Below are 26,979 nucleotides of genomic sequence, written 5' to 3'. Positions count from 1 at the left end.
GGGGGGAAGCGAGCATGAGCTTCGGGGAACTTCGGGCGTGGCTCTCTCGTCTGTGAGATGAAGGCTTCCCGTCTCGTGGCCGCGACCGCTCGGAGGCCGCGCGGGCCGGCAGTTTCGCGGCTTCTCCGCCAGGGCGTGTGCCGTCGCTGTCTATATGTGGGCGCGGCGGCGCCGAGGGTCGACCAGACGTGGAGCGGCAGTCCGTGGCGCCGGCGTCTCTGGCTGCAAGCATGGCGGGGGCGGAGGTGAGTGGCCGGCGCCCCGCGGGACCTCCGCAGGACCTCCGCAGGACCTGCAGGACCTCCGCAGGACGACACACGGGCTCGCTAGGAGCTCTCCGGCCTCCGTGGCAGCAGGCACTGGTGTTTCCGTGTGGACAGGCGTGGGTCCAGCTCGGTCGAGTTGTTTTGTCATGACTAGAGACCAGTGGCGTAGCCAGGATTTGTGTATGGGGGGTGTCAAGAAGCATGCCCCCCCCCCCCCGTAATAAAGTGTTGGGTCCGGGGGTCCTCCCCCGGGAAAATTTGTATTTTAAGGTGTAATTAAGGTGTAAAATAGTGCTATTTTAGCAGTTTTCGGTACTTAAATTTAAATATTGTAATGGTAAAAATTTTATTAATTTTAATATGAAATTTGTTTGAGTGATGAATAAGAAATTTAATTAAAGATTTAGTGCTAAGGGGGGGGGGGGGGGTTAACCCCTAACCCCCCCTCCCCTGGCTACGCCCCTAGCAGCAGGCATGGCGTAGAGACCGGAAAAATTTCGCAGATTCATTTCGCGATAGTCTGAAATTCATATACATACACATACCTTTAAGCTGTTTTTGCTATTGGTTCACTGTTCGTCTGGGCGACACGTGTCCAATGAGAAACCCTCGACCAAAGAAGTAACGAATCACGGGCAAACCAATTGAGACGACTCACAAGTCAGCAGCCAACGAACTGGCGTTATTTGCCCGAGTGTGCAGAGGACTGCGTACAGGGCCGGCGCGTCCACACAGGCGGACCAGGCAACCGCCCAGGGCGCCAAGTAGCTGGGGGCGGCGCAGCACGACACATAACAGCTGATATGATATGTTTAACGATTATTGAAACTAGATGAAAATGGATTTTTGTAACAGTTTGGAATGTTTATATTGATATAAGATTTTATTTAAAGTCCACGGTGGCCTGTTTATGATTTGTAATAAGTAAAAAAGTAAAAAAAAAACACAAGCCTGCTTACATTTGATTGTTGACAAAATCTTCGGCTTACGTGATGTATTTTGAGGCAAGGAAAAATTTTTTTTGGGGTGTCCGGCCCGGTTGGGGGGGGGGGGGGGGGGGGGACATTAAGGTTTTTCGCCTAGGGCGCCAATTTACCTTGCACCGGCCCTGACTGCGTAGACTATCCTGAAGGTCATCGAAACCGCGAATTTTTCAGGTCCCTAGGCATGGGTGTTTCTGTTGTACAGGCGTAGGCCTAGCTCGGGCGAGTTGTTTTGTCACGACTATTAATTTTTTTTTTTTTTGTATTGTATAAAAAATAATTTATATTTCTCATGATCGTCGCGTAATGCTTCGAAAGACCACGTGTTATACCCGCGTTTCAAACCGGTAACCAAGAAAACTCCAATCTCTCCTAAATAAATTACCTTTTTTTTTTTTTTTAACACTATGGGACTTCCTTCTGCCATTTATTTTTAAGAAATCTTCCACAGAAATTCGAACGCGGCCGATTATAAAAAAAATTCCGTGAAAACGTCCATTGTTCTGCTAATTCTTCCACGCTTGCTGCCATGCGAGATCTCTTCCAAAGAAGCTTTTATCGTGTGATAAGAGCTTTAGACCTTAGACGCACCTAGTTCCCTTACTATCCCGGAACACCCCCCCCCCCCTTACCCGCTTGTTATCTTATCCGTGCGTGAAATAGACATTCCCATACTGATTTATTTTCAAATCAGTTTGCAAGTAAGTTGTATTATTATTTTCTATTCTCCTACCTGTTGGCTGAGTGGTAAGTGTTGCAGGTTGGTGAGTCAAAGACCTTTGGGTTGGATCAGGGACGTCGGAACGATTTCATAAGTGGGGGGGGGGGGGGGGGGGGGACGAAAAGATGTATCACACTTACCTCAGTCCTAGAGCGGGTGGTCCGGGGGCCCTCCCCCGGAAAAATTTGGAATTTTAGATGCAAAATTGTGCTATTTAATGAGTTTCCGAACCAAAATATTAAATATACCATTCCAAGTAATTCGATGACGTAGTATGTATTAAATACTATTCTGACAGTAGATGTAGTACAATTTAAATAAAATACCATCTAGGAATTTGCAATAATTTTACAGTATATTGACAAACATAAATTTGATTTTCTAACCAATGTGATCACCAATGCAACGTTTGTAACTACTGGTTGAGAAAAATATTACTAGGACCAAACATTTATTCTGGGAAAAGGAGCGGGGCGAAATGCTACTCTCGCCCCTCCCCCCCCCCCCCCCCCATGCATAATAGCACGGGGGCGACTCGCCCCTGCTGGCCCCCCCCCCCCCCCCCCCCCCCCCTGTTTCGACGTCCCTGTGTTGGATTCCTGGCCGTGTTGTACCATCCCGGGTTCGAAAGTGGGTGTCGCGTTGTCACTGGCGGTGGGCAGTGAAATAAACACCTGTTACTTTTCTTCTCAGTTATCAAAATTTCACAGGTAAACCTGAAACCTGTTTCTACAAGTAGCATTGAAATTCGGTGAAATCTGCTACCTACAGTGATACCACCAAACAGTGAAAAAAGAAAACACCATTTCACAGAATGAAAGCCTAGCAGAATATTATGTAAGTAGATGAATTCATTGGTAAAGACAGCCACTGCGATCTAGCGGCCATAAGCTGAAGCTCGTTCACGTAGTTCCATTTTTAGGCGCCAGGTTACCGTTGCTGCTTACCAATAGCAATCGTGAGAATCCCGCGCCATTTTTAAGCCCTATTCCACACATATTTTGAGCTATGAAGCGCGGGAAAGTGCTACTGTCTGCTGAGCAACAATGCGTTGTAACGAATTAGTATTCGGTGAATTCTGTATAATTCCGCAGTATTCTGTAACTGACGTTTTCTTTAATTTAGAGGACAGTCGAGTACAATGAGAAAAGAAGTGTTAGAACTAGAAGTCATATTTGGAAGTTTTTGTAGTTATTCTTCTTTAGGCGCGTTATGAAAAAATGATAACAGTGAAATTTTAAGATGCGCGCGCATCACTGTAACATAAAATTAACAAGTTGAAGCTGCCCGCTAAACCGTTCATTAAGTCTCGAAAAAAAGCTACCAACAAAATAGAAAGAGAACATCTATTAGTCGCGCATGTTGGCACGCTCGTCGCCTCTGATCACTGTTTTCATATTTATAATATTTATCCACATGTTTCTAGTTTCTACATTCACACGCGTGTTTTAGTTTCATACAAGTGCGAATTATATATGTACTAATAAATTATATTCAGTAGTGATTTAAATTGAATATTTTGATTAATATTATTTACTATTCGTAAATATTAGTAAAAAAATTGTGCCCTTATACTTTTTCAATTGCTCCAATATAATTGAGGTTAACTATCCGTATGTATTATTTATTTATATAAATTAAAATATTAATATTTTATATTTAATACTAAATATTATTAAATTGTTAATGTTAAATATTTATTATTGGTTATTTAATATTTACAAAATAAAGAAATAAATTTAATAAAACATCAAATAAAAAAATTGTGATAAAAATTAAAATCGAACATCAAATTATAATATTAATTTAATTTTTATTATTAAATTGAATAAATAATAAATATTTATAAAATTAAATGAACAAATTTAATGAAAACATTTTGATGAAGGGAATATTAAATTAAGAAAGTAATGAATATTTAAAAAATTAATAAACTTTATTTAAATTTTTGAATTTATTATTAAATTTATTTATTTTCTTTTAAAATATTAAATAATCAATAATAAATATTTAAAATATAGAATCTTATAATATTTAGTACAAATTATGTCATATATATTTATTATTCTCTAAATTTTATTTATATAATTTTTCATATTTAAACTGAACTTTATTGACTGTGTTGACTAGGTATCTTTTTCCAGCCATTTTATTTTTTTATTGTGATTAATTATTTGCATGCAATTAAAAACTATTTTGTTAATGATGCCAAAGGAGTATAACTTCTCACGCGCGTACATAAGTACACGCACCTTTTTTTTTTTTTTTTTAACCTAAGATCTTAACCGAAACCATTCATTTTCACCATTCATCGGTGCGAGGAAGCAGTTACGGGCACTAATAGACAGTGATTTTGTCGTTATCATTTTTCGCCGTAACCTGTATTTCACCGGGACCGACTTCACTGACACTCACAAGTAACAACTAGTTGTCAGGGACGCACCACAACGCCTAAATACCACAACGCCGAACGTACAATAACGCCGAAAACGATAACCGCGAATACCAAATTGACTACAACGCCGACAGGTAGAAAACTGCTGTGTACCACAACGCCGAATTACCACAACGCCTAAATACATTAACGCCGAAAAATATCATTGCAGGACTGCCACAAAGGTTAGGTTAGGTTAGGTTAGGTTAGGTTAGGCTAGGCTAGGTTAGGCTAGCCTATGTTAGGTTAGGTTGTGGTATTTCGGCGTTAAGGTACATTTATGAAACACACACAAATTCATTCAGTTGTTTTTCATTTTGCTCCTGTGGCCCCCCCTCCCCGCAGCAACATTTTTCGGCGTTACAGTTGCGTTGCGTTGCGTTGCGGTCAATTTGGCATTCGGCGTTATGATATTCGGCGTTATTGTACGTTCGGCGTTGTGGTAACGACCCTTAGATGTCCCTTCGCCCCGCACTGCGTGCGGCCTCCTCCCGAGCTGTGGGTTGAAAGTCCGGGCCGGGTTGGCTGACCCCGGAGATAACCTGACACGCCCCCCCACCCGGAGACGAGCCAGTGTGTCGTCCCCAGCGGCGCGAGAGAGCTGCGTGTCCCGCCGGGAAGCATGGACCACGCCGCCGTCGACACGGTGAGGCTGGGTCTCGCGCTGGCACCCTCTGCAGACACGCGACCACCAGGTATCCGTGGCCGAACTTCGGGATGGCCCTGAGCCGTTGTCAGGGACTGGAACAGCTCGCGAGTCTGGGTGGCCTCTAGGGTAGACTCCACACTCCTCCAGGGTAGACTCCACACTCCTCCAGGGTAGACTCCACACTCCTCTAGGGTAGACTCCACACTCCTCTAGGGTAGACTCCACACTCCTCCAGGGTAGACTCCACACTCCTCCAGGGTAGACTCCACACTCCTCTAGGGTAGACTCCACACTCCTCCAGGGTAGACTCCACACTCCTCCAGGGTAGACTCCACACTCCTCCAGGGTAGACTCCACACTCCTCTAGGGTAGACTCCACACTCCTCTAGGGTAGACTCCACACTCCTCCAGGGTAGACTCCACACTCCTCCAGGGTAGACTCCACACTCCTCCAGGGTAGACTCCACACTCCTCCAGGGTAGACTCCACACTCCTCCAGGGTAGACTCCACACTCCTCCAGGGTAGACTCCACACTCCTCTAGGGTAGACTCCACACTCCTCCAGGGTAGACTCCACACTCCTCCAGGGTAGACTCCACACTCCTCCAGGGTAGACTCCACACTCCTCTAGGGTAGACTCCACACTCCTCTAGGGTAGACTCCACACTCCTCCAGGGTAGACTCCACACTCCTCCAGGGTAGACTCCACACTCCTCCAGGGTAGACTCCACACTCCTCCAGGGTAGACTCCACACTCCTCCAGGGTAGACTCCACACTCCTCTAGGGTAGAATCCACACTCCTCCAGGGTAGACTCCACACTCCTCCAGGGTAGACTCCACACTCCTCTAGGGTAGACTCCACACTCCTCTAGGGTAGACTCCACACTCCTCCAGGGTAGACTCCACACTCCTCCAGGGTAGACTCCACACTCCTCCAGGGTAGACTCCACACTCCTCCAGGGTAGACTCCACACTCCTCCAGGGTAGACTCCACACTCCTCCAGGGTAGACTCCACACTCCTCTAGGGTAGACTCCACACTCCTCCAGGGTAGACTCCACACTCCTCCAGGGTAGACTCCACACTCCTCCAGGGTAGACTCCACACTCCTCTAGGGTAGACTCCACACTCCTCTAGGGTAGACTCCACACTCCTCTAGGGTAGACTCCACACTCCTCCAGGGTAGACTCCACACTCCTCCAGGGTAGACTCCACACTCCTCTAGGGTAGACTCCACACTCCTCCAGGGTAGACTCCACACTCCTCTAGGGTAGACTCCACACTCCTCTAGGGTAGACTCCACACTCCTCCAGGGTAGACTCCACACTCCTCCAGGGTAGACTCCACACTCCTCCAGGGTAGACTCCACACTCCTCCAGGGTAGACTCCACACTCCTCTAGGGTAGACTCCACACTCCTCTAGGGTAGACTCCACACTCCTCTAGGGTAGACTCCACACTCCTCCAGGGTAGACTCCACACTCCTCCAGGGTAGACTCCACACTCCTCCAGGGTAGACTCCACACTCCTCTAGGGTAGACTCCACACTCCTCTAGGGTAGACTCCACACTCCTCTAGGGTAGACTCCACACTCCTCCAGGGTAGACTCCACACTCCTCCAGGGTAGACTCCACACTCCTCTAGGGTAGACTCCACACTCCTCTAGGGTAGACTCCACACTCCTCCAGGGTAGACTCCACACTCCTCCAGGGTAGACTCCACACTCCTCTAGGGTAGACTCCACACTCCTCTAGGGTAGACTCCACACTCCTCTAGGGTAGACTCCACACTCCTCCAGGGTAGACTCCACACTCCTCTAGGGTAGACTCCACACTCCTCTAGGGTAGACTCCACACTCCTCTAGGGTAGACTCCACACTCCTCCAGGGTAGACTCCACACTCCTCCAGGGTAGACTCCACACTCCTCTAGGGTAGACTCCACACTCCTCTAGGGTAGACTCCACACTCCTCTAGGGTAGACTCCACACTCCTCTAGGGTAGACTCCACACTCCTCTAGGGTAGACTCCACACTCCTCCAGGGTAGACTCCACACTCCTCCAGGGTAGACTCCACACTCCTCCAGGGTAGACTCCACACTCCTCTAGGGTAGACTCCACACTCCTCTAGGGTAGACTCCACACTCCTCTAGGGTAGACTCCACACTCCTCTAGGGTAGACTCCACACTCCTCTAGGGTAGACTCCACACTCCTCCAGGGTAGACTCCACACTCCTCTAGGGTAGACTCCACACTCCTCTAGGGTAGACTCCACACTCCTCTAGGGTAGACTCCACACTCCTCTAGGGTAGACTCCACACTCCTCTAGGGTAGACTCCACACTCCTCTAGGGTAGACTCCACACTCCTCCAGGGTAGACTCCACACTCCTCCAGGGTAGACTCCACACTCCTCTAGGGTAGACTCCACACTCCTCCAGGGTAGACTCCACACTCCTCCAGGGTAGACTCCACACTCCTCTAGGGTAGACTCCACACTCCTCTAGGGTAGACTCCACACTCCTCTAGGGTAGACTCCACACTCCTCTAGGGTAGACTCCACACTCCTCTAGGGTAGACTCCACACTCCTCCAGGGTAGACTCCACACTCCTCTAGGGTAGACTCCACACTCCTCTAGGGTAGACTCCACACTCCTCTAGGGTAGACTCCACACTCCTCTAGGGTAGACTCCACACTCCTCTAGGGTAGACTCCACACTCCTCCAGGGTAGACTCCACACTCCTCTAGGGTAGACTCCACACTCCTCTAGGGTAGACTCCACACTCCTCTAGGGTAGACTCCACACTCCTCTAGGGTAGACTCCACACTCCTCTAGGGTAGACTCCACACTCCTCCAGGGTAGACTCCACACTCCTCTAGGGTAGACTCCACACTCCTCTAGGTTAGACTCCACACTCCTCCAGGGTAGACTCCACACTCCTCCAGGGTAGACTCCACACTCCTCCAGGGTAGACTCCACACTCCTCCAGGGTAGACTCCACACTCCTCCAGGGTAGACTCCACACTCCTCTAGGGTAGACTCCACACTCCTCTAGGGTAGACTCCACACTCCTCCAGGGTAGACTCCACACTCCTCTAGGGTAGACTCCACACTCCTCCAGGGTAGACTCCACACTCCTCCAGGGTAGACTCCACACTCCTCCAGGGTAGACTCCACACTCCTCCAGGGTAGACTCCACACTCCTCCAGGGTAGACTCCACACTCCTCTAGGGTAGACTCCACACTCCTCCAGGGTAGACTCCACACTCCTCCAGGGTAGACTCCACACTCCTCCAGGGTAGACTCCACACTCCTCTAGGGTAGACTCCACACTCCTCTAGGGTAGACTCCACACTCCTCTAGGGTAGACTCCACACTCCTCCAGGGTAGACTCCACACTCCTCCAGGGTAGACTCCACACTCCTCTAGGGTAGACTCCACACTCCTCCAGGGTAGACTCCACACTCCTCTAGGGTAGACTCCACACTCCTCCAGGGTAGACTCCACACTCCTCTAGGGTAGACTCCACACTCCTCTAGGGTAGACTCCACACTCCTCCAGGGTAGACTCCACACTCCTCTAGGGTAGACTCCACACTCCTCTAGGGTAGACTCCACACTCCTCTAGGGTAGACTCCACACTCCTCTAGGGTAGACTCCACACTCCTCTAGGGTAGACTCCACACTCCTCTAGGGTAGACTCCACACTCCTCTAGGGTAGACTCCACACTCCTCTAGGGTAGACTCCACACTCCTCTAGGGTAGACTCCACACTCCTCTAAGTACTCCAACATTAGACTGCTCACTCGAGGGGTATCTTACCTACGAGCAGAGGTACGGAATAGAGACCGGAAAAATTCGCGGATTCATTTCACGTTATGCTAGACTCCAACCAACTTTACCTTTATATTGCTTCTGTGATTGGCTTACAGTTCATCTGAAGGACTTTGAGCCAATGGAAAACCTTCAACAAAAAAAGTATCTAATCGCGAACGTCCCAGTTCACAGGTGTCACGAATCAATAGCCAATGAGCAGGTGGAATTTGCCTGAGCGTGTAGAGGATTGTGGAGTCTATCCTAGAGGTCATCGAAAGCGCGAATTTTTCCAGTCTCTAGTACGGAAACATCGAGGATAGGATAAAATTCAAATACGCGCACCTCTAAACTAATGCCGCTACTAGCGCACAGTTTATAGGGACTACTCCTGGCCAATCAGAACCCCTCGCCTAAAGAATTACCGAATCTTACCAAGTTGAGATATCTCACTAGTCACTAGTCAGCAGCCAATGAACGGGTGACCTTTTCCCGACTGTGGAGTCTGGCCTATAGTTAACTGAAAACGTAACTTTTTCCTGTCCCAACTTTTACGGATATATCGTGGATTCATTTGGTCGCCATCTATAATGCAAACCTTCATACTCTTGCACTGTGTTCGTGATTGCACCGCAGTTGTTAGACACGCTCCACCTAGAAAAGACGTAAGCAAATCAGGTAGAGCCAACTAGCAAAAACAAAACACAAAAATTCTCTCTAAGAAATCAGCCAATGGAAAAGCAAACATCGGCAGAGAAACTAAGGTTTTGAATGTTAGCATGACGTCAAACGAATTTGCGAAATTTCCGGGTCTTCGCTCACAGTTAATGCGAGCTATGGGGAAAGAAAGGACCTACCACACGGACTCATAGGCTATGTTTGTGTCGCCCGTGCTTCGATAACTCTTGTGGTTGAGTGTTTCTCATCACCTGGCATTTCTTTAAATAAACTGTAAGCCCGTCGCAGGAGTTGTTAGTTTAATTCTAGCATATCGTGAAGTGAAACCGTGGCTTTTTTCCTGTCTCTAACCATAGTTTTCAATAGTTTCATTATGCAAAAAAAAAAACAATTGTTTGGTACATCTAACCCAGATTGAGCCACTTTGGTTGAGTGATCAGATCACTCGCTTCCCGCCAAGGGCAACCCTAATGGGAGACGTGGTTGGTGAATGCTGTGATAAGCCTGTGGGTTTCCTCGGGTTAACGCGTTTCCTCCCCAATTCATTCCGTCTCTGTTCACACAATGTCGTCGAGATTCAAACCCCGATCAGTAGAGACACCTGTATTTCGCGATTTCATTTCATGTCAAGGTATTTAACAAAACACTGTAGCTTTTTCTAAGAGTCATGGCTAGAGACCTGCAAAATTCGCGGATTCATTTCGTGATATGCTACAATTCAAATAATTATACCTTAGCGCTGCTTCTACCACTGGTTCAATGTTAGTCTGGAGGACTGAGGGCCAATTAGAGACCCTCACTCATAGAAGTGTCGAATCACAGGCACTCGGTCGAGACGACTCACAAGTCAGCAGCCAATGAACAGGTGGCATTTGCCCGAGTGTGTAGAGTGTAGTAGAGTCTATCCTGGAGGTCATTGAACCCGCGAATTTTGCAGGTCTCTAGTCATGGCAAATTTTGAGGGTGCAGCAGTACGGTGACCACATTCTCATTGGCCCCGTCAAGAGTGGGACGACACCTCTCACCGACCTCAGCCAATAACCACAGGAGAAAACCTACAGTATTTTGTGAAATACCTTGACACGAAATATATTCGCGAAATACAGGTGTCTCTACTGATCAGTTATCTAACCTAGCCCATTGCTGTACTTATATTAACAGTCTTGGAGGGTAATGCTCCTGCAAACAACTGGAAAATCGAGACGGTTATATCGTGATGAAAGTTTCCACCCCGACATCTGAATAGAGTGCCGCGTAACTACGCCTTGGCATATCCTTGACCGGAGGTTTATTTCTATCGGTGCAATGATGCAACACCAAAACAAAACTACTCAAACTCTACGAACATGCAATTCAAAACAATTTCCTCCTGATGAAACCGCTGGTGACGTCATCACTATAGCCCTTTCAAAAAAAATTCGAACTGTACATACTTTGATTCCCTTGTTTATGTGTTACATCAGGGTTTCCCAACTAGTGTGCCGTGAAGCCTCTGTAGCTAAGCCGAAAGATTTTGGTATAAAAAATAATAATAATGTAAGTTTACCGAACTTGTCCCAGTTATCACTGTGGTTGACTAGTCAGTCTTTTTATAATAACTTTATATTTTAATATATATTTCCTTTAATCATAATATTTTAAACAATAGAAAATATAACTGAATATTCAATAATTGGAATTTATTTTGTTTTATTGTGCTTATTAATGTGCGCAGTTAATAGTGTCGAAAACTATTCAGGGAATGGTTTACAAATAACTTTAACTATTGGAGGCCCTGGGACAACACAAAGCATAAATGCCCGGGTAATAATCCGAACCCAGTATTACTGCGTATAGTTTTTTGTAATGACATAGATATATGTTTTCATGTAAATGTACAAATTTACAAATATCTGTTATTTTACATTAACAATACTGTTCCATTTACAAAAACTATTACAGTGGGAAACGTTATTTTTTGACACGAATTTCTGGATCCGGCAGTAAAACTCTGTTTAACTTGTAAACCATTCATATGACGTGTTTTTTGATGTTAACGTGTAAGTTTCACAACCATAGACGCAGATAATGTCTGGCTAATGTCGATGTATTGCAGCCGACCCTGGTCGCTGGGGGCAACTACATCAAAGAAGGCCTGGACTCGGCCAAGAGCCAAACTCGTTTTAACTTGTAAACCATTCATATGACGTGTTTTTGATGTTAACGCATAAGTTTCACAACCATAGACGCAGATAACGTCTAGTTAATGTCGATGTATTGCAGCCGACCCTGGTCGCTGGGGGCAACTACATCAAAGAAGGCCTGGACTCGGCCAAGAGCCAAACTCGTTTTAACTTGTAAACCATTCATATGACGTGTTTCTGATGTTAACGTATATGTTTAACGTATAAGCAGATAATGTCTAGTTAATGTCGATGTATTGCAGCCGACCCTGGTCGCTGGGGGCAACTACATCAAAGAAGGCCTGGACTCGGCCAAGAGCACGTGCCTCATTTTCTCCGCTGAAGAGGAAGTTGGATCTCTGGCCAGGTCTTTGAAACTCTTCGAGGTGAGTTCCCACAAAGAAACCATTGTTACTGGGAAAAATGAAATTATCGAGGCCATTGATCTGTCAGCTTCTTCGCCATCATGTGTGTTCACTGGGTCCTAAGTGACGTGAGAGTTTGCCAGTTCTCATTGCGAGATGTCGGTTCAGTCTCGTGTTGAATGTTGGTCGTATTGACAAAAGGTATATAACCTATCAACCGACATATCAAATCACTGTGGCTCCATTGAAAAGTTTGCAAAAAGGTTGAATTTTGACTCGTCGCTCAATGAATCCGTAACATGCATGTGTCTGTACGCCAGCAAATGAGCGACGGCTACAATGGTAATAAAGAAAAACAAAAGTTTTTAATATATATATATATATATATATGATCATAATCTGATATTTTCTTTGCAGTAAACTTGAATTTTATTTTTATGAGTACACTCATGACACAAGCACAACCAAAAAAGACAATGTTTCACTTGCACAGTGATCTGAAGGCCTCCACACACGATCGGTGCGAACTGACAGTGCGGATTGGTCAGTCGGCGCTGCCGTGTGCGAGCAAGGACGGTGCACTGATAAAACGGACTGATGGACTAACGAACTGGTGGCTTCCCATAAAATCGAATTATGGCTCAAGAGCCCTCAGTCCGAACAGCGTCTCGCCAGTCCAAACAACCAGTCCATCAGCTGAGTGTCGTGGCAGACATCTTTGTTATACTCTTTGGTTGCTTTGTTATGTTTGTACTTTTATTTTTCTAACTGCAACCACAACATCCAAAGTTACCTCCAAATTCTGCTATGAAACTATACGTCCAACAGCAACCAACAGCAGAAAGACTTATCGTGAGTGGAGAAGGCTTCAGTTTAATCCGAAATTTTAGTTGTGCTGAGCAGTTCGAACTAGAAGCTTGACTGATCATGTGTGGGGGGCCTTAAAAGCTAAATTCCTGCTTGTGTCATCATGGAAACTCATGTCAAAAAAAAAAAAGACAAATGTGTGACTTAAAGTACTGGGAGCTGGTGTCCATACCACATCATGTTTCGATTTGATGACAGAGTCAGTAAGAAATTGCCTGGATCTAAAAACAGGGCAGCATTTTCGTGGATTCGCCATCTGTAATGACCTCTATATCGACGAGGCGTTAAGCCCCAATTCATTACTTCAATTCAACTCTCGGCTGTCTGGGGAGGTTTCACTTTTACCTCCATGTTAAGCACTAGGTACTGCATAGTTTATTCCCCTACAAGCCGTTGAGGGCAATGACTATTTCGCCATGGCGCTATCAGGGGTCATCTTGGTCAGACTTGAGCCATCTAAACATTTGATAAACCCCAGGCTGTTTTTAATAAGTTTGGTTCTTTTTTTAATGTTTACATATTTTTTACTTTTCCTCAAATACAGCACATAATACCTGTATGTATTTTTATTGTAATCATGCGCCACTGATTGAAACACTGTTAACTAAAAATATCAATATATTACATAAAACGTTTAAGCTACAAGCGCCCTGTGATGTCCTTTCAATAAAATTTATACTTTCAATTCCACACACAGTTACTGCAAACGATATGTTCTACCCATAGATAATGATGTAGACTACGTAAGCAATCAAAGCAGTAAAATAAAATTGAGGCCCTTGGATTTAACAGGTTCTTTTGCCAACCAAACTGTAAAAAAAACACGTCTTTGCAAAAGTAGGTGGCACATTAGACAGAATACCACTGCTGTAAGATACTGCATGATTAGAGCAAAAAGGATCATTCTCACGTGCCAAGTTGATATTTTTTTTCGCCCTTACTTTTTTTTTGAAGGCTTGAATAGTTTTCTAAATTGCGTTGTTTTTTCCTGAAGCTCTGTGCACCGTGTGTGTACCCATGAGGGCAGGGCCCTTGAAAAATATTGACGGAAAAACATGGCGATTGAGATCGAGCTTTAAAATATGAAGTGTGTCAAATTACAACTTAACATTTATAATTGTTTTACAAATGTGTATCTATTCGAGTACCATTTATAAACTAACTTAAGTGACACTGTTTATGCCAAATGATATTGACAGTTCTCTTGGCAAATCGTGAGCCAATGTTGGAGTGACGCGCGGAAAGACCTGGATCGGTCCATATCATCGCTAGTCTGTGATGTGACCGAGCCTTTCGGCTTCCAGATGACCGGCGTGAACCTGCTCCACATCGAGTCGCGGTCCTCGGTTCGCTTCCCGGGCCAGTACGAGTTCATGGTGGAGTGCGCCCCTGGTGGCAACCTGGCTGCGGCCATAGAGAAGCTGCAGAGCATCACCTCCTACCTGCAGATCATCACCAGGAACCACAAAGACAACACAGGTAGTCGCTTCTTCTTGGTACAAGTACAAGGGTTCACATCACCTCCTACCTGCAGATCATAACAAGGAACAACAAAGACAACACAGGTAGTCGCTTCTTCTTGGTACTGGTACAAGGGTTCACATCACCTCCTACCTGCAGATCATAACAAGGAACCACAAGGACAACACAGGTAGTCGCTTATTCTTAGTACAGGTACAAGGGTTCACATCACCTCCTACCTGCAGATCATAACAAGGAACCACAAAGACAACACAGGTAGTAATGTCTCCTTTGTGCTGGACTCCACGGTATTGTTTCCCCCAACCAAGTGACAATGTATTTCAACTGGTAGAGTAAGTCGAGGCGATGACATCATTAGATCGTAACGAAAAGTATCGTAACGAAAAGTATCGTAACGAAAAAGGTGTAACTCTCAAGCAATTATGGATATCACAGCAGTCAGGAAGAGAGTGGTATAACCATGTAGCTGTACGTCTATGCAGTGGGTGTCGGTTATGTATTTGAAGTCAACTGGTTAGAAATTGGTATAAACTTATTTAACTTCTGGAAAATAACTCCTTACGAAGAATTTTAAAACTGCAATAATATAGTAAATATTGTTAAATAAGCATGATATCAACACATCCACAAGAAATTAGAGTTAAATTTCATTTATAACCGAAAGTTGTTTTGCTGTGCAGATATAAAAGGGGGTTAAGGGGTAGTTCTCATATTGACTTTAGTATTAGCATGGCAAAGATAGCACAAGCCAACTCTCTTACTTTATTAATCCATGGGTATAACATAATTGCTATATGGCACCATGTTTGTTCTACTTGCATTTCTATGGCGACACCGAGTAAATGGTTTTTTGATGTTGCATTGTCGTAACGTTCCTCAAACCATTGTACAGTGTTTGTTCTGATAGTAAATGGATTGATGCTGTCAAAGACAATTTATTACAGACAACATGATTTACATTTAAAAACCTTCAAAGTGGGACCCTTGTGCGGTCACACAGCGCTGGAATGTGCTTTACATTGCTCGTATGCCCCCTGGAACTTCTTCTCTGGGTTGCCGCGAAGGTACCTCGTCGTGGTGTCTTGAATGACTGCAATAATCTGAATAAAAGCATCCTTTCATGACCTTCTTAAGCCGGGGTAACAGAAAAAAAAGGTCACACGGAGACAGGTCTGGGCTGTACACAGGTTGTGGCAAGCTTCGAATTTTTTTCTCGAACAGAGACTCGCTGGTCACCAAAGCGGTGTGGCTCGACGCATTGTCATGGTGGAGTATCTTGCTGTTGGCAATCTCAGGACGGACGCGATGGACTCGTCGACGAAAAATGTGCATTTGCAGTTTGTCCATAAATAATAAACTCAGATTGGACGAATTCTTTCGAATCATGTAACACAATAAGTTTTTTTTTTATTTGCTTATGGGGGCCTTCTTCGGATGGAGTGAACCTTTCAGGTGTCATTTGGATTTTTACCTTTTGGTCCCCAGATTATGCTCAAACATCCAGGATTCGTCTCGTGTGATCACCTTCCACACAAAGTTCGGCTCTGCTGTTACACGCTCTAGTTCTTGCGAAATCGCCACGCGGTCTGCTGTCAGCACTTTTGGCACAAGCCTTGCACTCACCTTTCTCGTGCCCAATTCTTGAATAAATATTTCGTAAACTTGCATTTTGGACATGTTTAATTCCTCCACACACTCTTTCGTCAATCACTTTCGAAACTGTCCCGTACACAGTCCACATTTTTCCTTTGTATTGGTGGTAGAAGGTCGACCCACCCGTCTCTCGTCCTCCTTGAAGGCCTTGTGTCAGTTAAACACAATCTATCTACTCAGACACTCATTGCTGTATGCTGTCTTAACATTTCTGACATCTCTGTCCCAGTTTTCTGAGTTTGATGCTAAATTTAATTTCGTAATCCTTGTCGACAACTGGGACTGGTTGCAACGTGAAGTTAACACCCCCACCACCCCACCCAGCCATAGATTTCCCCTCCTGCAGAGCTTGTCCAATTACTTACAGGACAAACTCTGTAATATGATTGCAAAACTCATTTGTCCATTGCATGATGCACCCGAAAATAATCAAAAAACACTAAAATGTCCTATAAAAGCAAATTATGCTTTATGTAAATGCAAGTAGGCAACATACAGCTATTATTTACTGTACCATTAAATTTCATAATTCCTCTAATGGGCTTGCATTCCAGAGCGTCCATGTTTTAATCTCGGGCCTGAATATCCTGATATAAATTCTCCATGTTTTCACAATATCATTGCAGAAAAAGGATAGGATTGCTTCCATAATAACCCTGATTTGTATCGTTGAGTAGGTATAGCAGATTCCAATCACTTTGTGGTACAAAATACATTAAGCCTAACTAAAAAAATATATAAACTTCAGTCCAGATAAGCTACAGTTCTCTATCCATATCACTTCGAGACTTACGAGTGATCGTGTTAAGCTCTTGCACTTTTTTTTTTCAGGTCCACAAAATCTCTAGAATTCTAAGAGAAATTTTCAGTATATTCCAAGTGGAATACACAAATCCAAAAGACAATTCGATTTTTTTTTTTTTTTTTGCGGTTCATTTGTCTAGAACACTCCGCATCTGTTTCTCAAGCGACTCTTCGTTCTTCAGTTGGACTTCGCCTGGAAACTGCTGATACACACATTGCAGTATGACCTTCCACTCGAAGACAAAATAAACCACCAGTGATAAAGGTTTAATTTAGAATGCCAAAGTTGCTAGAAATTTTTATAACCATGAAATAGGGAACAGTAGAAGAACATATAATATTATAAAGTTTGCATCAATATGATTTTTATTTTATTTTATGATCTTAGAAACAAAAGTAAGCTAGGTGTTTTAGTCTTCACAGCGATGTTTTCATGTTGTTAATTGTTGCAGGAACTGTTCCCTGGTTCCCACAGCGCATGCGAGACTTGGACAAGTTCGCTAACCAGATCCTGTCGTATGGTTCTGAGCTGGATGCTGACCACCCAGGATTCACAGACCCTGTGTACCGAAAGCGCAGAAAGTATTTCGCGGACATAGCTTACAACTACAAACAGTGAGTAGCATTATGCAATTCAAGTGACTGAGATCATGCGCTAAATTAACTGTGCAGAAAACAAATGGTCAGGTTTCCTATGTCCTCGATATTAATCTGCCAAAACTCTTTGTTTATAATTTGGCTAGGCTATCAGTGTATTGTGTAAAGGTAAGCCAACAATAATTCATCTTGGCATTTAATAGTACGGTATCTTTTCACGACGATGACTATTTTTGTGTTTGTGTGTGTGGTGAATTTCGCAAACATTTAAGAAAGTGTCATTTATCAGTGTACTAGTTACAAAGGTCTATATTTACTAGAATTTGTCTTATTATATGATACATTTAACTTTACCGAACTGGTTCTAGTGTAAATCTTTAATCATCTTTACGGCCTCCTCTTGTTTTGCTAAATGCAGCCATCGTGGTGTCTGTCGTGTTGATTCTACATGCAATGGTAAACTAAGTTTGTTTTTCCAAGGTCAGTATCCCCCAGCGAGAACACATCCTTGTTTTTGTAGAAAAGCAGTAACTTCTACTTCTTCAGGGACAAGATTCTCCTGAGAATTCTTCAGGGCTCAGTTGTGGTATAGTGCGCTCGTGAGGTTGAGAAGCTTAATGCTGTGTTTCCCAAAGGACTGGTTTACATTGGTTCACCCTGCTTCAAAACATTCATTTATGTATAAAGGTTGGCCACCCTTACTGGCACAAACTCCTCAACCTTGGTAAAGCTGCGGGCAATCAGGATTCTCTCTAGACCTATTGTCATATCGGGCTCGATGATTTATTAGTTCGTGTTGCCCCTGGGGTCTCCCTACATTCAGGCTGCTATTATCTGTTTAGGATTGGCCGGAATTAAAACAGTTTCGTCGACTTCTAGAGAATGTCATTATAACTGAAGGCCCAATCATGAAATGAAAGGGTTTGAAATAATGACTGTCACCAAAATATAATTAACTATTTTTTTATTAAACTATAAGGTACAAGTTAGAACTGAATAAGTGCAACAAGAACAAATTTTAAATTACACCCAAACCAATTTTATCCTAATAAAATTGACTCTGCAAATTTCTGTAGTTGAAAATATGTTTCGTCCTTATGGACACACTATCATCACTATCAGCTTGATTCACAATTTTTTGGACTCTGTCTGGATATTTTGGTGAATGTTGGTTAATGAAACAAACGTGTCTGTTAGTGGGGAGCCCCTGCCGCATGTGGACTACACGGAGGAGGAGACTTACACTTGGAGCCAAGTCTTCAATAAGTTGAAGACACTCTTCCCTTCGCACGCTTGTCGGGAGTTCAACCACGTCTTCCCACTCCTCGTCGAGAACTGCGGCTACAGAGAGGACAACATCCCGCAGCTGCAAGACGTCTCCAACTTCCTGAGAGGTTCATGCTCGCCATTTATTTAGTCCTTTAATGTTCGATCATGCTAACCAGAGGACGAGAAGACACGTTAAATTTTAATCAAGAGTCAAATGAGTCGATGACTAACACCATTGCCAAGACAGGTTCCAACAGTACCAAAGATATGGTCTAAATCATACCCAGCAAATATTTTCACAGTGCACTTTAAAATATACTTTTTTTTTATCTATAAGATAAATTTCACTAAAAACTGGGAAGGCATCGGCACTGGATCATTGTTATTAGTCACTCCATTTCACAGAATTATATTTAATTATATTGGTCCGAAATACATTAAACTTTTTTTTTCAACAATAACTGCTTTTGCATGTAGTTGGCAGTATGAAATATATCACTTGATTAAAATCCTTTAATTATTTTTTTGTAGTAACAGAGTAGTTCTAATTATTTCCAACTCCTATACCACAGACGTAATAAAATTAATAACCACTGACCTAGATATTATCACTTGTATTTCCACCAAGCATTTTCTTTTGAATCCTCTGATGTTATTCCTTACCTCGTGCCTCTCTACTGAACATATTTTTCACTGACTTTGAAGACAGTATCATAGAATGTCAGGCATAAATAATGAAACATTCAAAAGATCAGTTTAATCAACCAGAATCTGCACATGCCACTTGACCCCCCCCCCCCCTCTTTACCTTTTCCCAAACCAATTTGGTTAGTGGTTGTTTATTAACCATTATCTCTGGCCGTATATAATTTTGGCTAAAACCTAAAAAACTTGTAGTCATCCATCATACTGTTACGTCGCTGCCTCGACCTTGCTGTTATTGCCCTCTCTTCCTCTGGGGTCTCGGGGGGAATCACTCACCGTTAAATAGAGGCTCGACATTAACCTTACTGAAGGATTCTGATTGCAATGATCACGTGAGCCGAAGTGGTCGCCCTCTAGTCCTGCACCGGCACACGTACTTACAAGAACCTGAGCGCCTCGCTGTACGTCCTTACCTTCGGTGTTCTCTCGCGGTTGCGGCTGAGCTCTCATAGGGCGGGGTGGTGGGTAGGGGCGCCGGGCTCCGTCGTCTCGGCCTCTGGGGCGCAGCCTCGGATCCACGGCTGTGTTGACGAGCGCTGCCCCGCTGTCCCGTGCCGACGACGCTGTTGTGCTGACGACTGTGTCGACGCCGACGTCGCTGCGAGGCCTGCTCGCCCGTGGACTGCGTGCGCGTCATGACAATATGACAATATAAAACAATAAAATTGTATTGCTGCAGTGCCGTACTAGATTCTCTGTCATCGTGCTGATGTAAATCAAACATTATCTATAATTTAATGTGTATATGGTAGCATGAGTTGAATTTTCCTTCGCGTGCTGATATAAAAGTGCCTAACCAAGCATGAACCAACAATTACAAACATTTCAATTTACAGACAGCAACTAAGGTACAAGAATGTGATACATCACACACATATCAGAGAGGAAGAGAGCAGGAGAACCAACATATTTTTCTCCTCTCCTCAAGATATATATTTATATATTTTATTTTGTGTTGCAGGTTTGCAAAAATTGTTCTTCTCATTCAACTCTCTCGCTTAGTTAATTTAAAATTTGTAAAAGATTAAACATTTCTCTGGAAACAATTACCTGTATTTTTATCACACTTAACAGCTTTGTCATAAACTTTATAAGTATAAAAAAGTAGAAGCAAACACCATTTAATTGGAAACTAAATCAAGGGTGTGGTGTGCAGACTGCACGGGCTTCACGCTGCGGCCGGTGGCGGGGCTGCTGTCGTCCCGGGACTTCCTGGCGGGACTGGCGTTCCGCGTGTTCCACTCGACGCAGTACATCCGCCACCCCAGCACGCCGTACTACACCCCGGAGCCCGACGTGTGCCACGAGCTGCTGGGCCATGTGCCGCTCTTCGCCGACCCGGCGTTCGCGCGGTTCTCCCAGGAGATCGGGCTGGCCTCTCTGGGCGCACCCGACGACTACATCGAGAAGCTGGCAACGGTAACTAAACCTCTATGGTGTAGGCTACTAGTGAAGCAGTGATTGCTTGGTATTGTGCTGGCCACGGTAACTGAACCTCTATTGTGTGGGCGTCTTTATGTAGTAACTAGTGAAGCAGTGATTGCTTGGTATTATTCTGGTGCCCAAGTAATACATTGAGAAGCTGGCCATGGTATCTGCAACTGGGCCTTCATGGCAAAATGTCCTAACATGGTTAGTTGTAGAGAATATATTGTACATTTGATTTCTGCTCAAAGACGAATGTCGTGATGCCACTCTATCTGAACTCTTATGGCAAACATTTTTTCTAGTACTGGGAAAGGTCATTAATTCCACCCAAGGCTTATATAAAGGGGTTTGATCGTAATTTTAATACTTGAAGTAAGCTTATACAGTTCAATAGTTTAAAAAAAAAATGCATGTTACATTGGAGAGATATTACAATGAATAAATAAGATAATTTTATATTTCTTAATTGTGTATGAAACATTATGTGCCCTTTTTTATATGGGAGCACATTAGATTATCTCAAACTCATTAACGAGTGAACACAATGAGTCAACACATATACATACTTGCTCTCAGAGTAACTGAGGGATCGCAGAGTGATGTAAGAGCCCTGGTAGGCCATATCTACTATCAAGGCTTGGGTCTTTGAAACTTGTTCAATAAGCTGGTTAACGTTATCCTACTGTTGCAATGAAATGGTAAAAACGTTAGGGTTGATTGCATTGCATTGAAAAACAATAAAAGGGCACTATGTGCAGCCATGAGTTAATCATGTTATTTCTTTATGAGTAGACGTCTGAGTGACCGCTGGCTCCCTGTTGCAGTGCTACTGGTTCACGGTGGAGTTCGGGCTGTGCAGACAGGAAGGACAGCTGAAGGCTTACGGCGCAGGGCTGCTGTCCTCTTTCGGCGAGCTGCAGTACTCTCTGAGCGACAAGCCCGAGCTCAGGCCCTTCGACCCCGCCAAGACGGCGCTGCAGAAGTACCCCATAACCGAGTACCAGCCCGTCTACTACGTGGCCGAGAGCTTCGAGGATGCCAAGGAGAAACTTGTGTGGGTACTTAGTGTATTATTACTAACCTCCTTACTAAAGTTGAAAAATGTGTGTATGTCGAAGTATAAATTATGTTTGATTATACTTTAGATGGTTTAGTCAAGTCACAAAGTTGATGGTTACATTTAGGTTTTCCATCGAAAATTATGTGTTACATAATATATTTAATATAAGTATTAATCGTTAAACCATAAACCAGTTTTTAGAATTTTTTTTTTATTTTGTAAATCCAGGCATGTATCACTGACATGGATTTCGGACTAAGAACATACCTACCAGCTGCTACAAGGGTATGAAGTAAATGCAAAGGAAAACCACCTGTGATTTACATACTTTTCTATTGACAGCTTATCAGCAAAGATAACTTACATATAGTGATAAATAAATGTATCTAGAAAGAAAGAAGAGAATAATTTTTACTAGAGTAGCTTATATTTGTTGTGTGTTTTTATGCATTTCAAAATTTAAAAACTAGTAATAATTTTGAAGAAAATATTTGTATCCAAAATACTTTTTTTTTAAATAATTCCGAGAATTTAAACTGTAAAATTTAAAAACTGTATCATTAGTGTTTACCAACCTTGTGCAATACTAAACAATTGCTTCTTTCTTCTTCTTTTTTTCAGGAAATATTCTCAAACAATTCCGCGACATTTTGGAGTGCGTTACAACCCATATACCGAGAGTATAGAAATTTTGAATTCCAAACCTCAAATACAAGGTCTCATTGATAACATCCAACAAGAAATTCAAATACTGGTGACTGCTTTAAGGAAGTTGTAAAGTACAATACCAGACCATCATAAATTGAAGACTTTCTTGGAAAACAAAGCATGTAAAATCTAAAGTACAATGCATGCAGGCATCTTTCTAAAACAGTGAACATGAAGGTGAACATAGAACGATAGAAGATGAACAAGAAAACAACAGCAGATTAAAGCTGGACTCCCAATCATCCGTTTCATCCGTCCGTCACCCGTCCGTCCGTCAATCACGTGACCTGCAGCCAATCAGATGGCCCGAAAAATTCCATCCGTCCGTCCGTCAAAACCTTGCCAAGCTTTAGCTTTTGACGGACCAACGGATGGTCCACCGCCTTGTTAAGTCGATCGTCTTCAATACGACTTTCCGAAAGCAGTGTTCGATTGTTTTAATTTGCAATATATAGAAGGTTGTGTCGTATTGACCGATTATTATTGTCATAATAACGGTAATGATTGCTTAAGAGAATTAGCTTTTCGGAAGAAATGCTATTAAATTACGTCCGAGAAAGGGAGCATTTGTATAATATATATAGCAAAGACTATCGGGATAAGCAACTGAGGGAAAAAGCCTGGATTGGAATAGTTCTTTCAGTTTCCTTTGACGCAGTTATAAAAGAAGCATAATTTTATTTATTGCTGGCATGACTAATGTTATTTTTAAGACGGCACCCGTTTAATCCACTTGTCAAAGCACGGTTCCCGCCTGTCAACTTATTATCACATTCATAAAAAACAAAAGTTAATTATCCCAAGTAAATTATTTACACCAAAAGTTTACCTACAATTGAGAAAGTATGTGGCGGAAAGTTGTAACACTGATATTTTAGAATAGTGACGGACGAACGAATGGCGGATGGTTGAGAGTCGGTAATAATTGCCGAGAGAAATAACGGACCGAAATTGACGGACGGACGGGTGACGGACGGATGAAACGGATGATTGGGAGTCCAGCTTAATGTTGAAGGACACAAGTTAAGTCAGCAAAACAAACGATACAAATGTTGGTGGTAATACTTTCAGACAGAATTTCTGTGCCTATTAAAATACTTTTAATTAAAATTCAACTACAATATTATTTATCTTTTTAAAGTAATATGTCTGAAAATATGGTGTTGTATGAGAGTGCGGTGTTTATTCATGAAATCACGGAGTAAATAAATAAAGACTTGCTTTCAAAAACTTTAATTAAATTGATACGAGCATAGCCATGAATATAATCATTGTGTTTGCAGAAAGTGAACCAGGTTTTAGAATTAGTACTAAAGTGAAAAATAAATGGTAAATCTGTTGTAATTTTTTTTTTTAATAATTTATTTTTTATTGAAATATTTTTATCCTCATTTATAACCAGGGCCGGTGTAAGGTAAATTGGCGCCCTAGGCGAAAAACCTTAGTGACCCTCCCCCCCTCCCTCTGTAGTACACCACAAAAAAAATTATCCTTGCCTCAAAATACATCACATAAGCCTAATATTTTGTCAACAATCAAATGTAAGCAGGCTTGTGCTTTTTCTTTCTTTTTTTCTTAGTACAAATAATAAACAGGTCACTGTGGACTTTAAATAATTACTTATATTAATATAAACATTCCAAACTGTTACAAAAATCCATTTTCATCTAGTTTCAATAATCGTTAAACATATTATATCAGCTGTTATGTGTCGTGCTGCGCCGCCCCCAGCTACTTGGCGCCCTGGGCGGTTGCCTAGTTCGCCTATATGGACGCGCCGTCCCTGTTTATAACAATAGTAACTAAATAATAGTATGTATGCTACCCACTAGCTTACTTGCAACCATTAGCCTGCCATTTCAATCCAGCTCAGAAGAAATATACCTATATATATATATATATATATATATATATATATATATTTTTTTTTTTTTTTTTCACTGCCAAGCTCATTAAGATATTCGTATATACTTGGCTTTAGTCCAGATAATTGTCATTTGTACCCAAATTTAAAATAAAAATAATGTTTTATAGTATGCTGTTTCTTTCTTAATTTAGGTTATTCAAAAGTATTGTCAAAATTTAATTCGAATTTGAGTCGATCAATGTGTTGTTTAAGTAACACAATTTATAACTGAAAAAATCGTGTATCTGTATCAAACAGAATTAAGTTTAATGCTACTTGTTATTAATAAATTAAGTATGAATACAAATGGCATTTTGTCAACCGCCCGTCGATTGTGGTGATAAATTGGGTCCTTCTACCTGACCTTGCATACAACAAATATGGAGTTATTGGTAAGAATATTTATCACATGATATTTTGCTCAGATCTTCTGTGATATTTATTTATTACGTAACAAAGCCTATATATATATATATATATATATATATATATATATATATAGTGTTATAGGTTTTTTTTAGTACATATGCAAACAATGTATACAAACAAGTATAGCAGGGATAATTTCAGTATGCAAATATTTGAAAACACATGTAATGCTACGGTATCGTTTATCTAAGATTTTAGAATTACCATTTACTAAATTTTTCTCTTGTAGGAAAATTTCCATTGGAAATTTCACCCAGCCAAAACCAACACTTCCACGAAAATTGCTAGCATAGTGCTAAAACCTTCTTAGAACCTTCCACAATAGCACCTATGACAGCCAGCATTAAATCATCCAATAAAACTTCAATAGTCTAAAATGATAATGAGAAGCATTTTGTTGTAAATGTTGTGTTCTATCCGGCTGCCGCTGAAACTATGTTGTGGTTGCAGCAGGACGATCTGGGGTTCGATCACCAAACAGATGTGTTTCATTTGCCAAGTTTAGGGGATTGGTACTCCAGAGAAGTAACTGTCATCATTAATTGGAAGACACTCATTTATTCCTCACTTTAATCCACTAACTACATTATGGTTACAGGACATCTACATGACACGTCTGCCTTCAGTCAGGCCCAGTCCTCTAGTGTCCTCCCTAGCCCTGCCCTGCCTCCTTTTGGCGACCACTCGCAACCAAGCAAAGTCCAGAGAGGCGCCTCCAGTCGCGAGGCCGGCCTTTTCTCGAAGCTCCCATGGTTACACCCTTTCGTTTGCAAATGGCATCCAACAAGTACACATGTTTATCGATGTGGCTGATGATGTGTGGTTCCTTGATGTCAGCACACTTCGAGCAAGGTTTGTACATACATCCTTATGCACACCAGCCCGCCGACTACGTGTGTGCTCATCCACGTGAATCACTACAAACTAAGTTTTATACCTTGAATTTACAAAATTATAATAAGTCATACAATTTTACAATAAAAGAGATAATAAAGTGGTTTCCTAGTTCCTAGTTACCGCACCGGGATTCGAGCTGCTACTCCTGGTTACAACAGCAGGATTTTTAAAGAGGGTGACTAGAGTTATTATTATGGAGCTAACATCTGTAGGTATGTGAGAAAGGAACGTTTTGCACGAACACTGAACAAATAGGTATATGTGAAGAAGCTGATATATTAATAATGATGGCTATGGGCCATGGATTCCTGGTCCTTCCTATTCAGACTGGAAGGACATAATTTTTAATTAAAGGCCCATCTACAACAGTCTGAACCTGAGGGCAATCCGTTTCCTTATCCGAATGTGTATGACACAATGACCTAGATATATATAGACTGCTTATCACCCTGCTTTCAGCGCCAATTGCTGCTGTCGACGGAATACTGGGGAACTACAATCCGAGCGAGAGAGACAGGGAGATTATTTGACAGAATGGTGGGCAAAACATAGCTGTAAAAGCATTGATTCAAGATGCAAGTTGCTAGTAAATTCCCTAAAAATGTAGGTTTTTTGCACTTTTATAGTTTTTGCGCATAATACTTTGATGTCCCCCGGCCTATGGTCCCTAAGTTCCTGTTGTGAACTATCCCGTTTTGCCTGCGTAGCTCCAGTCGGAGGGGGAGTAGAGTTCAGGCCGACGTGGCCGGAACCGTGAAGTATGGGACAAGGAGGGGTTTTTACGTTGGGTGAAGGAATAGTGGGCGGTATCAAGGAGAAGATGATATTGTTCGTTTCACGAGCTCCTTTATTCCGTGAAGAATCCTGCCACAGCCTGGCCGGCACGTCGTGGAACGGGCGTCCTCCCTGCCACAACCCGGACTCCCGGAAATAAACTAGAACGAAGCAGGATACGACCCGTCTGACGGCGAAAGCAGCCCCGTAGCGAATCGTCCCGGTTACGAAAGTTCAACAGTCCTACGTAGCACGTATGCACCCCGTCTATGTATGCGGAAGTAGTTTAGTATCGTAATGTACTGACTCGGAGAAATCGGTAGCACAACGAATC

At 42.9% G+C, this 26,979-nt stretch overlaps 1 protein-coding gene across 1 annotated transcript; it reads left to right on the top strand.

The window, feature by feature from the left end:
• The first annotated feature begins 133 nt into the window (after positions 1–133).
• Positions 134–23,978, top strand: LOC134534259 (protein henna-like). The gene is made up of 8 exons (XM_063372552.1): positions 134–245; positions 11,965–12,087; positions 14,238–14,412; positions 17,325–17,487; positions 18,667–18,863; positions 20,600–20,862; positions 21,696–21,925; positions 22,553–23,978. The coding sequence occupies exons 1-8, from the start codon at positions 231–233 to the stop codon at positions 22,707–22,709; spliced, it is 1,323 nt and encodes a 440-aa protein (XP_063228622.1). The 5' UTR covers positions 134–230; the 3' UTR covers positions 22,710–23,978.
• The last annotated feature ends 3,001 nt before the right edge of the window (positions 23,979–26,979 follow it).

This window comes from Bacillus rossius, chromosome 7, assembly GCF_032445375.1.
Source record: "Bacillus rossius redtenbacheri isolate Brsri chromosome 7, Brsri_v3, whole genome shotgun sequence".
Taxonomy (NCBI): domain Eukaryota; kingdom Metazoa; phylum Arthropoda; class Insecta; order Phasmatodea; family Bacillidae; genus Bacillus; species Bacillus rossius.
This window is presented reverse-complemented; position numbering and strand designations above follow the sequence as displayed.

What these genes read in the sequence shown, in the direction of transcription:
- LOC134534259 (XM_063372552.1), top strand. An exon ending in GGTCTTTGAAACTCTTCGAG is followed by an intron (nt 12,088 to 14,237) that starts GTGAGTTCCCAC and finishes TTCGGCTTCCAG; the next exon opens with ATGACCGGCGTGAACCTGCT. An exon ending in CGTCTCCAACTTCCTGAGAG is followed by an intron (nt 18,864 to 20,599) that starts GTTCATGCTCGC and finishes TGTGGTGTGCAG; the next exon opens with ACTGCACGGGCTTCACGCTG.